This window comes from Numenius arquata, chromosome 9 (genome assembly GCF_964106895.1).
Source record: "Numenius arquata chromosome 9, bNumArq3.hap1.1, whole genome shotgun sequence".
NCBI classification, from domain to species: Eukaryota; Metazoa; Chordata; class Aves; order Charadriiformes; family Scolopacidae; genus Numenius; species Numenius arquata.
In genome coordinates this window covers 48,642,706-48,657,452 of record NC_133584.1, presented here as the reverse complement: position 1 = coordinate 48,657,452, position 14,747 = coordinate 48,642,706, and the positions used below count along the sequence as shown (strand labels likewise).

The window sequence follows — 14,747 nt, the reverse complement described above, 5'->3', positions numbered from 1 at the left end:
CAAGTAAGCTACAAATTCTTATTTCATATTGTTGCTCACAAATGTAAATACCTTTTCATATGTCACATTGCTTGGTTGTCTACTGGCTCTTTTGTGGTATTTTCATTCAAATCAGAAACTTTGTGTTAATTAATTCCATCAAAAGCCCCTGTAAGAAATATCCCTATATATCTTTTACTAGAATTCTTTTTTTTTTTTTTTTTTTTTAAATTGGGTCAGCTTCTTGAGACTTTGATTCTACGTACAAATGTGTTTAATAACAAACACTTAAAACAAATGACAATAAACAGTCTTTTAGATAAATGTTATCTTCAGCCAAGCATTTCTTAAACATGAAGTGCTGGTTTGATAATATTATCCAAGATCATTATAAGATTATAGCCTTTCTACTGCTTGCAGTTGAAGTAAAATAATGTGAGATGAGATACCTAATTTCATTGAAGGAAAAAATGCATAAACCTCAAACCTATGTCATTGATATTTGTAAAGGACAGCTATTAGACTGTGAAGTGACTTCCTAGTGAAGAAATACTTTAATTTCAAGATGCAATTGGACAGGGTGCTGGATTATCTCATCTATGCCTCCTTTCCCACAAAAGGTCAGAGCAGATGATTTTTCGAGGTCCCTTCCAACCTGCACAGTTCTACGATTCATTGATTCTGTTTAATTTGTTACGAAATTTAAAGCCTTTGATAAAGGCCATAGCTGCGATATTTTCTGAAATGATTAAATACTTATATTGCTCTTCATTAGGACAATACAGAGCATGTCTACAAACTAAAAACAATTTTTTAAAAGAATTTAAATTATTTTGAATGTCTTAAAGTGGGCAAAACTTTGACCTGGAAATAACAGTGACATGTTTTGTGTCAGATGCAGCATTATATTCTTATGTGTTCTTTGGAGATAGTATTGATTGAAACTTAAAAAACACCTTATGTGCTCAATTCTAAATATTTTTAGTTTCTTCAGGAATACAAAATTTCTTCTCATATGTTATTAGTTTTAGGTTCTTAATACTGAACTGCCTTTTTAGATTCTTACATCCTATTAGCACCTTGAAATGTAGGTATAAAAGATTTCTGATCTGTAAGTCATACTGTAAAAAGACAGTTAATAGGCTTTTTTTCTGCAGGAAGTAGAAACAACTAGCTAGTAGTTATTTTTAGCTTTACTCGAAGAAATTGTGGAAATTCTCTCCTTGGTAGAAGTTACATTTTGCTGCTTGGACCAAATATGTTCTTTTGATTTCAAAGACCCTTTTATTCAAAGGGGTTGGTTCCATACAATGCAGGTACGCGTCCGTGAAGCTGCTGCTGCAGATTATTGAATTACTGTTCTTTGTTTTAGATATTTACAGAAAGTCTTTTATGCTCAAGCAGTATAGACAATATCCACTTGGCTGGGCAAATGATGCATTGCAGTATTTGGTCAGTGGATTTACCAAGTTCATCAAAAGGGAAGCCCCAGTACCGAGTCGGCTATGAGAGAAGTATTGAACTGGTGTTGGCTGCTGGCAGAGAATATTTCAATTCTTCAACGAGTTTGACTGATAGCTGTATGGATTTGGCCAGGTATATTTACAGTTATCGTATATGTAAATACATACTGCTCTTTCAATTGAAACTTGAGTTTTGTTTTCCTTGTAACAGGGGGTGAATCTTATGTGGGTTTATTTCTCTCAATGTAAAATTACATGGTAAGAGAAAACAGTATCTTTGGCTTCTGTAAGATTTTTTTTTTTTTGGTTGTTTTTTGGGTATGTGTTTTTTTTTTTTCCCACCTTGCTTTGTGTACATGTACACTATTGCTGTCTCTGGTTGCTGGAATGATCTGTTACAGAATTCAGGTTGAAGAAGAAGAAATATGCAATATCCACAGCTCTCTGTGGATAAGAACCTTTTCCACGTTATGGCATTGAACCACAAGTGTGGGCGCCAGTTACTATCACGATAGAAATTAGTATTTTGCTGATTTGTTAATTTCTTTTCTTACATTGATCTTTCCCAATTCTGATAGTTCATTTAAGGCTATCTGTCTCTGTTTCTTCCATTAAGAAATAAGCCAAATAATTCTTCAGAAAGGAATTCAGGCGTAGAGCAGCCTTGGAGGTTGCAGTGTGGGTATTAATTCTTGAATAGATATAGGTATGGAATTACTTTCTTTTCCCGTTTAGACACATGTATTACTTACGTAGAAGATTGATGCCTTGACTTACCGTAAATATTTAAAATAGAGACGTGTCTTAATATTTCCAGTCTTTCCCTGTCCTAAAAGTTTACTGTTTCATTGGTAGTGTTGTTATTTATTAATCCAAATGAGTTTTAACTTTTTCCTTAAGACACTTATTAAAAACAAATAAACAAAAAAACCAAGCAACAAAAACCAAAACAAAATCCCATATCCAAACAAAATACTTACGTCTCAACTACAAAGGAAGACATTACAAAGAAAAGGAAGCCTTTATAAAGAACTACTTTCCCTTAGACATGAGTACACTTACCTACTAATTGCAAGAAAAAGATTAAATTATTTTTCTTCCCCTCAAGATACAAATTGATCTTGACCCATAATGGCATGTACATACACGTTACCAGGGTTTTTTGAGTGCTGAATACAGTAATACAGTCAAGCTATTTGTAATTAATTATTCTTTTTCAAATTAAGAAGTTTTCCTCAACAAAATATTACTACAGAGCTCTATTGGGGTATCATATATTTTCCATTAAGTATTACAGGAAGAATATTTTTGCAGTTTTTCTTGAGTGACAGTTACATTCTCTACACCTTAACTAGAAAATGACTGAAAACACATTGTTTTTTGTGTTGTTTTTTTTTTCTTCCTTCCGTCCCAAATGCGCACACACACACATAAATATATATGAGGATGAGGGGTTTTTTCCTTATTTTTATGGGTTTTTGTTGTTTGCCTTTTTAGTAAAGACATTATTGCCTTAGTTCAAGGTTGGAAGACAGTCGCTTTTACAATATTAATTATATAATACTAGCTCTGTTTCTACCTTTTTATTGAAAACACAGTTTATGGACTGTCATTACTGCTTTTAAGTGCTCTAAGTAAATATTTACTTTGGAGGCCTAAAAGGCCCAAGAGCCACTGGCTTTTTTTATTTGTCTTTATTTTTAAATATATGAATACTTATATGCATATAACTTATTATTATTTTTAAATCAGTTGAGTCTTCTTACATTTTGGACACCAGAGCTACTAGATATACTGTGCAACAGTTGCAATCACGATGAAGCAGGTGCATATGCTATTATAATATCCAAATTACAACTGAATTTTATCTGTATGCATATCATTGACAAAGTTAAAATTTCTCTATTAGCTACTTGTACGGGGAGAAGATGCTGTAGTGGTGAGATCTCCTCTATGTGTAGGAGAGAAGCCCTCTTCTGGGCTATAAAGGAGGCAGAAAGATTGATTGGTTTTCAGAGGTAAGTAGCTTCATTTTGGAGCAGCAGGAGCAAAATACATGGTTATTTGGAGCTGAACAGACCTTTTGGGTCAGCAGTCCAGTCCTTTGCTGTTAATGTGGCACTGCAATATAACATAACCTCACCTCTGTGTCTGGGAAGATGATGGAACAGAACCTGCTGGAAGTTATGCTAAGGCACATGGAGGTGATTTGAGACAGCCAGTATGGCTTCACCAAGGGCAAGTGCTGCCTGACCAACCTTGTGGCCTTCTATGATGGAGCAGCTACCTGAGTGGACAAGGGAAGAGCAATGAATGCCATCTGTCTGGACTTCTATAAGGCCTTTGACACAGTCTCCCACAACATCCTTCTCTCTAAATTGGAGACATGGATTTGATGGGTAGACTCTTCAGTGGATGAGGAATAGGATGGGTGATTGCATCCAGAGGGTAGTGGCCAACAGCTCAATGTCCAGATGGAGATCAGTGACAAGTGCTCAGGGGTCTGTATTGGAACCAGTACTGTTTCATGCCTTCATCAGTGACACAGGCAGTGTGATTGAGTGCACCCTCAGCCAGTTTGCCAACGACACTAAGCTGAGTGGTGCAGTTGACATGCCTGAGGGAAAGGATGCCACCCAGAGGGACCTGGACAAGCTCAAGAAGTGGGCCTGTGTGAAGCTCATGAGGTTCAGCAAGGCTAAGTACAGGGTCCTGCATGTGGACTGGGGCAACCCTCGATATCAATACAGGCTGGGGAATGAAGAGATTGAGAGTAACCCTGGGGAGAGGGATTTGGGGATACTGATGGATGAAAAACTGGACATGAGCTGGCAATGAGTACTTTCAGCCCAGAAAGCCAGCTATATCCAGGGCTGCATAAAAAGAAGTGTGGCCAGCAGGTCGATGGAGGCTCTTCTGCCCCTCTGCTCCGTTCTTGTGATACCTCAGCTGCAGGTCTGTGTCCAGCTCTGGAGCCCTCAGCATAGGAAAGACGTGGACCTGTTGGAGTGGGTCCAGAGGAGGCCACAAAAATGCTCAGAGGGCTGGAGCACCTCTCCTATGAGGACAGGCTGGAGAGAATTGGGGTTATTCATCCTGGAGAAGCTAACTCTCCATGGAGACCTTATTGCAGCCTTTCAGCACTAAAAGGTGGCCTATGGGAAAGATGGGGAACAAACTTTATAGCAGGGCCTGTTGCAGCAGAACAAGAGATACTGGTTTTAAACTAAAAGCAGGTATATTGAGAGCAGATATGAAGAAGAATTTTTTTACAATTAAGGTGGTGAAACACTGGAACAGGTTGCCCAGAGAGGTGGTAGATGCCCCATCCCTGGAAACATTCCAAGTCAGGTTGGACGAGGTTCTGAGCCACCTGATTGGGTTGAAGATGTCCCTTGTCATTCCAGGGGGGCTGGACTAGATGACCTTTAAAGGTCCCTTCCAACCCAAAGTGTTCTGTGATCACTATGAAAAACTGATTTAATGCTGTCATAAAACTAGGGTTTATTTACTAATTGTTTTTTCCTCAGTCTCCTGTTGAGACTCTTGTCCACCAGCAGGCTCTGGAAATAGAAAGGATCATTGCTTTTAATATCTCATATGGGTCCTGTGATCAAATTTTATCTTACAGTTTTACAGTGATATTTCAAAATATGCGGTTTATAGCTTGAATACTTGCTGTGAATGTGTGACCATGTGTTTATTCCATTTCATAAGATGTTTTGGTCCTTCTCTGACTTCTCTCCAATCTGTTGTTTCATGGTAACTTGACTTATTTCTGTGAGTTATTATCACAGTGTGTAGGTCTCCTAGTAACCTTCCTGTATGAGTTGTTTTAGGTGGAACGTATTTATATCTTTAGCTAGTTTGCTTTCCTTCCATTCCTGTTTTAATCTCCGCTTTACCCTGAAATGTTTGTCAGTGCTCCTCAGAAATGCGATGGGTTCAGATGGGAATGTAGCTAACATACAGGTTTATTTTTGATGTAAACATGTCTATTTCTTAATTAACATGTAGAGATAAAAGCCATATGACAAAGTGCACAAAAAAAAAATTACTTTCTTGATTTAATGTGCATGATGAATTAAGCCATTTTAAATCATTGAGACTACTTTGCATTTGGGTTTTTTGTTAATCACTTATTACTAAAGCTACATATGAACATACTCTACCAGAATGCAATTTTTGTTTCAAAATTATATCTGAAAGCTGACGATGTCAATATAATAGTCATAAACCATGTGATTAAAAAAATTATTCAAAATACTGTGTTATTTATCATTGTATGCATTAATTAATCTTCAGAGAAATTTTGTGTATGTAGACTTTTTTTTAAATCAGCTTTGTTTTTATTTGCTGCACCTGGTTGAGGAAATTGAATCTGTGACATCAACTTTTTACAGCAGTTTGTTTTTACCTTCTAGTATATGGCAACACCAAATTGCAGTAGTGATGTGAGAAATTTTTCCCTAAATAATTACATACTTCAGTACATGTGTCTTCAATGTCTTTCATTAAATTAATTGCACATCTAAATTCGAGAGGGTTTAGGCGATGTTCTTATCACAACTAGATGAAGAAGATTGCGGCAATCCAAGAATAGAATTTGGTTAAAATGTTTAGCCGACCATAACAGAGAAATAGTGCCAAACACAATGTGTTATAGGACTAGTAACATTTTTGACATTTCATAGACACAGTAGATTACTCGTTGTGGTTTGTTTTCTTTTGTTGTTTTTGTTTGGGTTGTTTTTTTTTTTTTTTACTCACAGGTAAACTTTTTCCACAAAACTAAACTTTGAATTTATTCAACATTCTTTAGAAAAAAAACTGTTTCCTTCCTGTTTAGGTGCTGTCTGCAACTTATTGTAGACTGTCCAAGTGCTATTCAGGAGGAGCTAGATCTCATTCGTGCTCTTGGCTACCTTGAAGAATTTGGGGTGAAAATATTACCATTACAAGGTACTGCATGTTTTTATTCTTTATATGATTACTTGAATCGCATACATAAATATGCATGACAAATAGTTTGCTGTTGCATGAGTAAACTAAAAGGTCTGTTCCCAGCCTCAAAGAGCTTTACAGGCACATACCAAAAAATGTTTTTTTTTAAAAAAAATTGTTTTTCACTTTATCTGAGATAAGAAAGATGTCTGCATATGGAATCTGTGTTTTGGGATTTATTTTTAGCAGGACTTTTTAATAATTAAGGTACTGAGTATCTAAAGCTTTTGGTAACTTCAGCAGAAATAGTTTGGGCTCACCTTTCATTTACAAAATAGTCTACACTTGCTTATGTGCTTATAAGCTTTGAAATAATGTGCGGGAGAGAGGTATTTCATGCGTAGGCAGTTTTCATGTCTCCACTAGGCTGTTTCATTTTGAAGTATATAAAACCCAGTGAGAATGGAAGTGACCTTTTACACGGTATTTCTTCTAACAACTTGTTTGAAACTTTAAATCTGTTTTGGAGCTCTGACTGCAATGGTGCAGAAAGTTGTTGGACAGAAGTTGGAAAGAAAGGATGATTATGGACAATGACATAAAGTGGAAAATGGAGTATATTGCAGTATATTTTATTGCTTATGGATATATGCCAAGCTAAACCCACTTTTTGAAGTGAAAGAAATACAAGAGAGCTCATCTACCTGGCATTCAGTGAAGCTTGAATGTATGGTATGTGGGCAGCTATGTGAAACTGCATGAGCACTGGTATTGAAAATACTCTAAAAGTACTGGCTGAGAAGAGCACTGAGTACCAGGGAAACATGCTGATGTCTTTGTGCAGAGAAATACTGGAATTTATGGAAAGCACTTGTGGATCTGTGGAAAATGAGGTGGATGTGTTCTCAGTGGCTCTTGTTACTTTGGTGTTCTCTTTTTGTTTTTGTTTTTTGTTTTGTTGTGTTGTGGGTTTGTTTGTTTGTGTTTTTCTCTTCCAAGTATTCCCTCAAAGTGAGATGATGCTCCATACATTATACTTGGGAATCTTACCATTTCTGACTGAGAATAAGTATGGTTTCTATATCTTGCAATATTGCACAGTTGACTCCTAGACCACAGTTATTTTTTAATCAGTTTGGTCAGCCTGTAGAAAAATATGCTTTTATTTTCTTCACCTTCTTTAGTGTGGATGTGAAGGTAGCTCTTAAAAACAAACAAACAGAAAGTGGAAATATAATATTGCATTAGCAGTAAGTGTAATACAACTGAGCTAAATTAATTAGCATATGTGAAATCATGCCTGTAATACTATTAATGATCTTGACTTATCCTTTCTTCAGTATCTTTCATGTAAATCAAATTAATCTAATAAGATTAAAATTATGTTTTAAAGTTTTAATGAAAGCCTTTAAATGGTCAGTTACTTTGATAGAATTTCATTAAAATAACATCAAGGATCATTTAGTTTCACAGTAAGAATTAGCAATAGGCTTTTATTTGTACTTTTATGTTTAGTTTTCTGTAGAGCTTCCCCCTGTCTTGTATTTTTAGCAAACTCAGCAGTTAAGGTTGTGAACTACTGTTACGGTGTATTTTAAGAAAATCTGGTTTGGAGACTCCTTATTAACATAAGAGGTGAAGAGAAGTCCATGTCTATTGATAAAGTGTTTGATCCATGGTATGATTTCAGATTACTTTCAGTTATGTTAGATATGTCAAAAAAATCTTGCTTATACAATTGGTGAATGAAAGTATGTTACTGCTGTGTACTAATACATGTATGTGATAGAATATTAAAAATTAACTAAAAGCGTGACCTTTTCCTGCTTCTCCATTCTGAATTCGTTTAATTCAATTTCCAGAACTTATTAAGAGTTTTCATTATGTGAGTGTTTCTTTGCTGTTACTGAGAGACCTAATATCATATGTTTTAAGCCCAGTATGCTAATGCAGACATTAATGTCTTGCTGAGTGTTAAGTGGAAGATCCACATGCTGTTCCTCTGTGTTCTGAGAACTTGCATGGAATGAAAATGTTACCTTCTTAAAGCAGCAGCCTGAAGTTATCCACCACTAAAAAGAGCACTGAAATAGGTTCATGATATTAAAATATACAATTAAGTTTTGTGTTTAATTCTTGGTAAAATATTTTGTGAAACAGTACTAATTATGAGCTTCCCAGGATGTGGTGATTTGCAGGCTGTCCCTCCACCTGCTCAGAAAATATTTATGTAAATTAAAGCAGCCTGAAAATTTTGCCTATGACCATTCATTCTGTGATGTCCTGTCCACCCTAAAATAAAATGTTGTGTGAAATATTAGTTATTTGCAACATGCTGAATTAAAGTTATTGTCTGTTTTAGCAGATTTTCTGAGAATGTTGCAAAAATGATATTAAAAAAAGTTCATATATAGGCATATGGCTAGTCGTATAAACTTAAAAACATTGATTCTGAAAACCTGAAATGAAAATAAGTTTTTATTCAGGTCAATCTCCATCTTCTTCCTGCCTTCCTAGCCTGACTTGCTAGTGATTGGGGCTGGATATATTGTAGTGTTATTTTAACTTTCTGTTTGTAGGTATAATTGAGGATCTGCTTGCAAGTAACTTTGGGCTGGTTTTCAGACTGTGTTCGCATTCTTACAGTCCCTGGCACTTTTTCTGCGGCTGCATTGTTTAACCAGAAATACAGCAGTTGGGTTCGTTTGTACAGCCTCTAACACCTGTTCTTCTTCCAACAGTGCGTTTATGTTCAGATCGACTTAGTCTCATCAAGGACTGCCTTAGTCAGATGCCAACGAACTATAAGCAGTCTGCTAAACTCCTGGGACTTGCAAATTTGCTAAGGGTTGCAGGTAAGCTGTGTTAATAAAACACTGAATTGCAATGCAACATACATTTGTGTTATGCTGTGGGACATTTGAGTTGATCGTTAGAATGTGCATTCAAGGATATCACTAAAAAGTCATCTGGAAGAGCAATCATTAGGGGGGTAGTGAAATATTTTACATGAATGAAATATTTTATCTGTAAAACAGCTGATATTTTCAGCTGCTCTGATGTTCCACTAATACCTAAAATAAAAGCAACCTTGTCTAATCTGGATTTTGAGTAAAAGCTTATTTCAGATTGAAGGAGTTGTGGCTGAGAATGTTTTGTTTTACGGTTAATTGGTAGTACTAAAATACCAGTAAATCTTATTGTCTCTGTCAAATAAGGTAGTATAACTTAAATGAGAAAAGAAGTCATCTGTAATACATAAACTTAGCTGTTAGACTTTTGTCTGTGCTTCATGTATCTGCTTTGTGCACTAAAAATGATAGGTTAGCTTGAGTATTCATCTGAAGAGCTGAACATCTTCAAGGATTGAATCCTAAGGATATCTAAAGTGTCTGGCAGACCTTTTGATTTTTGAAAAATACTTTACGAATGCAACTGCAAATATAATACTGCTGCATTTGTATGATGTAGAAATAGAATAGAGAAATATATAATATGAAATAGATATTCATATTTCGTGCAGCATGGTATATAAAAATCAATATATTGCTGCTTTGTCACTGATGCATGCCTGGCTAGTTTCTTTCTCTCTCTGTTCGTCAAATCATTTAAGAATATGTTGCGATGTTTTCAGGAAGCTTAGTATTGGCAATTTTTGCATAGTGTTTATATATATAGGGTTGGGTGAGGTTATAAACAGGAGTACAGAAGTTAGAATGTTGACCTCCTGAGATGCCTAGGTCCTAAAGAAAGGGATTGCTGGAAACATCGGCATGACTCTGATAAGCTCGGTGCTTCTGTTAGGTAGCGCTACTACTTGAAAGATGGCAGAGGGGAGTGGGTGGTACCATGTTAGGTAGCTGGATTCAGTCTACATATTTGTTCATTTTACATGTAATCTCCTGTTCTATAGAAAAACCAGAGTGACAGTCTTAACTTCTCTTTCTTTGCTTGCAAAACTTTTTGAAAAAAAATCTCCATATTGGTTTGTAAAACAAGATTGCTGTACAACTCTTCTCTCTCTTCTCTGCTTCTTCCCACACCAAGTTAAAAACTGTCAATTTTTCTTCTTTATATTCTGGGTTCTCCAGGCTAATGCTGATGACTTTTCTTTTCCCTTCCTTTTGTATCTAAATGTTTCTCTTCATATAAGAGAAAAGCAAAATCCACAGCATTTCTGTGAAGCTTAAAAACACAAAGTACTTTGTCCAGTAGTGTTCTCCTAGTGCCTTGGTTGTAGATCAGTATCTACAGTGCCCTAGTGTGTACCTTTGACCAGGGACCAAACTTGTGGCTCCCATCTCCAGAGACTGAAAAATGAGGGGCAGCGTGTATTAGGTAGATAACCGTAGGGAATTCATATAGAGCTCATTGATACGGTAATGTCTGTGTGCTTATTGAGGCATCATTGAAAAGAGAGATTTAAAAGAAAAATAGCCTCCTGATTTTTCTCCTCTGTGGTTACTGGGCTGGAGAAAACCAGAAGACGAATGTGCAAGGTGGTTAATTTTTAAGCAGGTGAATGATATAAAAACTGCTACTTATGCTACAAATTGCATATTTATTTGAAGAATGCTGGGTTCTCTGACTTTAAGGGTTAACCTCGAGAATAACTCTAAAGGTAAGTGTGGAATTTTTGTAGTAAAAGTCTATTTCAAGAGTGAATCTTGGTAACACTGGCTTTTCTTGTCTCTTATGCTAAAGAACCAACTCGGTCACTTTCAAAGTTATTTTTTGGTTATAGCTTAACACTTACTTAAAAGGCAAAAATAGCAAGATGACATTTCCAGTAGTGACTTTCTGTGGTGGAGATTCTTATGTGGTGTGGGTTTGTGGGGTTTTTTGCTGATGTTGTTGCTTTGGTTTGTTTTTGTTTTTGTTTTTTAATAAAAAGCTTTAAGCTTTTGTGATTCAAACTCCTGTGATTTCATTGTCACTGAGGGATGACTAGTATCACTTATCTAGAAATACTGTTTTCTGTACATACAGGATATTCATTTATAAGCAAGATATGAATTCAGTGTGAGAATGCTATAGCTTTGAATTTTATCTAAATGTATCTGTTGTAGGAGATGGGCTATGGAAAACAGGTTTCTTTCATTTTAAGAAACTCAGTATTTCTTTAATCATTTTTTAGTTTTTCTGGACTTGAAAGTTATAAACAGCACACCACTGTTACTGCAGGTTTTTTTATGCCTGACATTCCATCCCATTGACGAAGAGTATCCAAAATCATACAAAAGAAACATGATTGTCATTGGTGTTTTAAGTCATGCATACAAATGCAGTGTTTTTCCAACAGATTAAAGAAAGTCTGTAGAGCTTCACTCTTTAGGTCCTCAGTTACTGCTGCGTGTATTTCCAGTGAGTGCTGGAATAGGTAACCTTACACTGAATTTGAAGTTGCATATGATTTATGATTAATAATACCTTTAAAAACAGATTTTAAGTGGAGTGCTGGCATAGCCTTAATCATAGTCTGTAAATGAAAAGTCTTGTAAAATTCAATAGTAGGTATAAAAACAATATTAAATAATTAAAGCAAGACATGTAGAAATGGTATTTCTGTATTTGTCAACTCGTAATTTAAGTTATTGACTTATGATTAATTATTAATATGATGAAGAGTTATTTTAGGAGTTGGCAGCCATAAGAATGATAACAAATGCTAATACTATTCCACAAATTAGTTTGTAGCCAAAAGGGCAGCTCACACATACAGATTTTAAGATTTGTGAATGAGTATATCGTATTTTAAACTGAATATTAAAAAGGAAAATCTTCCTTGCAGTTTGAGCACAGATAGTCTTTGTTATCAGGCTTAAAACCACTGGGAAAGGGTAACTTGATTTCTAACAGCTTGTGTTGAAAGTTTTATGGAGATATATTGGGGTGAGTCTGGATATTGAAAAAAACTCTAGGGATTGAACTTTATGGACTTGCTTAATGAAGAATTAGATAAAGTGCTGTTGGGAGAAAGAATTGTTTTTTGTCCCTAATTGGTTTTCACTACTTACACAATTATCCTGATGTATGAGCCACCTTTGCTGTGAAAGAAGTTCTAATTTTGTCTTGTGGAACATACTTAGTGGTATTGGTTATGCACGCTCAAGTTTACAGTCCCTTCCATTCCCAATCCACCATGTGTATCTACGAGTCAAGTCCTTTCTTGTGCTGTATCTGCAAACTAGAGGAATTTGTTTTGGCATTTCCCCCTCTTTGCTCCCCCTGCCACCCACCACATATGGTCACTGATTGTGAAAGACCTGTTTACTACACCTGTCTGTACCTATATAAATTTTATACGTATGTGTGTGTATGTATAGAGTATATGCTATGTTATACCATATATAATATATAGCTTATAAAATAGTATGACCATATCTATTTGAGTTGCAATTCTAAGAGAATGCATTTGCTGTGCACCCAAGGGTAGAGTGCACACGGTCATCCTCAAAGAGCTTTGGGAGCTGTGTTCTCTGAATACAGTTTGTTTAGAGAGCAGAACTGAGAGCGAGGGATAGAATTTATATTCATACTTACCAAAGCAGAACTATTGCTTAGGTAATGATATATCAGCTAGCTTCTTAATTGCTTTAAAGTGTTTGATTAATGACAGTAAACTCTAGTTAAGCTTCACGTCACTACCTCTGTAAAGTAAGCACACAAGTGTTATCTTAATTTCACAGATGGGCACAGTGAGTGAGGGAGAATGTGCTCAGGATGACAGCCAGAAAATCTGCACCTGCTCAGGGAGCTGGAGCTGTTTTACAGCTCACGATCCTCACTTAGTCCATGCTCTCAGTTAAGAAAGGACGTGAAAGAATTCACTATATGTAATTACTTGCTTACGAAATAGAGGAGTGAAAAAAAACACAAACAACTTACAGAATTAGGAGCATCTTCTTACTGTTACTGTGTATCAAAAAGATCTAGTTTTTTTCACAACTTCTGTGATAGTTTAGTTACTTTTAGTATCTATAAGCTAATTCTAATAATTCTAAGCTTTGCTCACATTCCTAAGTCAAAGCTTATTTCTGAAATCCACCTTCCTCAACACTGAGTTTCTTGCTTAATGCCTGTGGAAGTAACCATACAGCTGGTTTCTGATCTCCTAAATGTAGGTGACATAGAATTTCTGGAGTATACGTGCAATTTTGATACCATTTGACTTTTAAGTTTTTATGACATGGTTTCGCTCAGGACAATGTTGTTTCATCCACTCACAAATACAGCATGCATCTTACTCAAAGTGTTTCAATAAGCTTTTTTTTTTTTTCTTTATATTACCCAAATTGGATCCAAACTTTTAAAAAGTATTTGAACATACTTTATTTCTCAAGATAAAAAAATATTTTCTGTTATTTCTGACCTTCCATATTTTTCCTCTCATCACTTGTAATAGAATCATTTAGGTTGGAAAGGATCTTTGAGGTCATAGTCCAACCATTAGCTTAACACTGCCAGGTTGCCACTAAACGATGTACTTAAGCACAACATCTACGCATTTTTTAAATACCTCCAGGGATTGTGTCTCAACCACATCCCTGGGCAGCCTGTTCCTATGTTTGACAAACTTTTCAGTGAAGAAATTTTTCCAAAAATCCAATATAAACCTCCCATGGCACAACTTGAGGCCATTTCCTCTTGTTCCTATCTTGTCCCACTTATTACTTGGGAGAAGAGACCAACCCCCACCTTGCTACAACCTCCTTTCAGGTATTATGCCATATCTGCTTATATCAACTTCTGTCTTAATGCTAAACATTGTAATAAAAGGAGGTGGAAAGAACTTTGGAGACTTAAACCTTACTGAGTGGAGTAACTGTTAGAATATAAATGCATTTTTTCTTATGATGTAAGGAGACAATAGTCCGAAGGAGCTTGAACACACACAAACTTTCACAAATAATAAAAGGAAAACAAAATCTAAGATATCCTTTCCAGTTTCTGAACTTCATTTGTTTGAGTCTGGATGTCAGACATTAACATCAAGGCTTAGTGCAGAATTACTGTGTAATATAATAAGGTCACCATTTTAATGGTTTTTCTCATTGAACCTTTCTTGGATTAAAATCTTTGTGTGTCAGAATGGCAAGAGGAGCAACCTGGAATTCAAAACTTTCACTTTTATAAGACTTTATTATTAAAAATGCCTTCAAGTGAGGCATCACGAATCTGAAGCAGTGAATTTTTTCATGTTTGAATAGAAGAACAAGAACGTGCCACTAATCTGCAGTGGGTTGTGTTTTAGGTGATTGAACTGCTGAGCATGGAAAGCAGGGTGAAAAAGGGCTGGGGCCGTGCGTCGTAGGGGATTCACTAGTCACATCGGAGCTGAGGGTTGTTCTGTGGCGTAAC

At 35.9% G+C, this 14,747-nt stretch overlaps 1 protein-coding gene across 1 annotated transcript in view; it reads left to right on the top strand.

The window, feature by feature from the left end:
* NBAS (NBAS subunit of NRZ tethering complex) overlaps positions 1–14,747 on the top strand; it is a 177,495-nt gene that overhangs the window by 51,983 nt on the left and 110,765 nt on the right. The window contains exons 29-31 of the mRNA XM_074153641.1: positions 1,352–1,575; positions 6,292–6,404; positions 9,128–9,241. Of these exons, the coding sequence (XP_074009742.1) occupies positions 1,352–1,575; positions 6,292–6,404; positions 9,128–9,241 (451 nt within the window). The remainder of the gene's footprint in view (positions 1–1,351; positions 1,576–6,291; positions 6,405–9,127; positions 9,242–14,747) is intronic.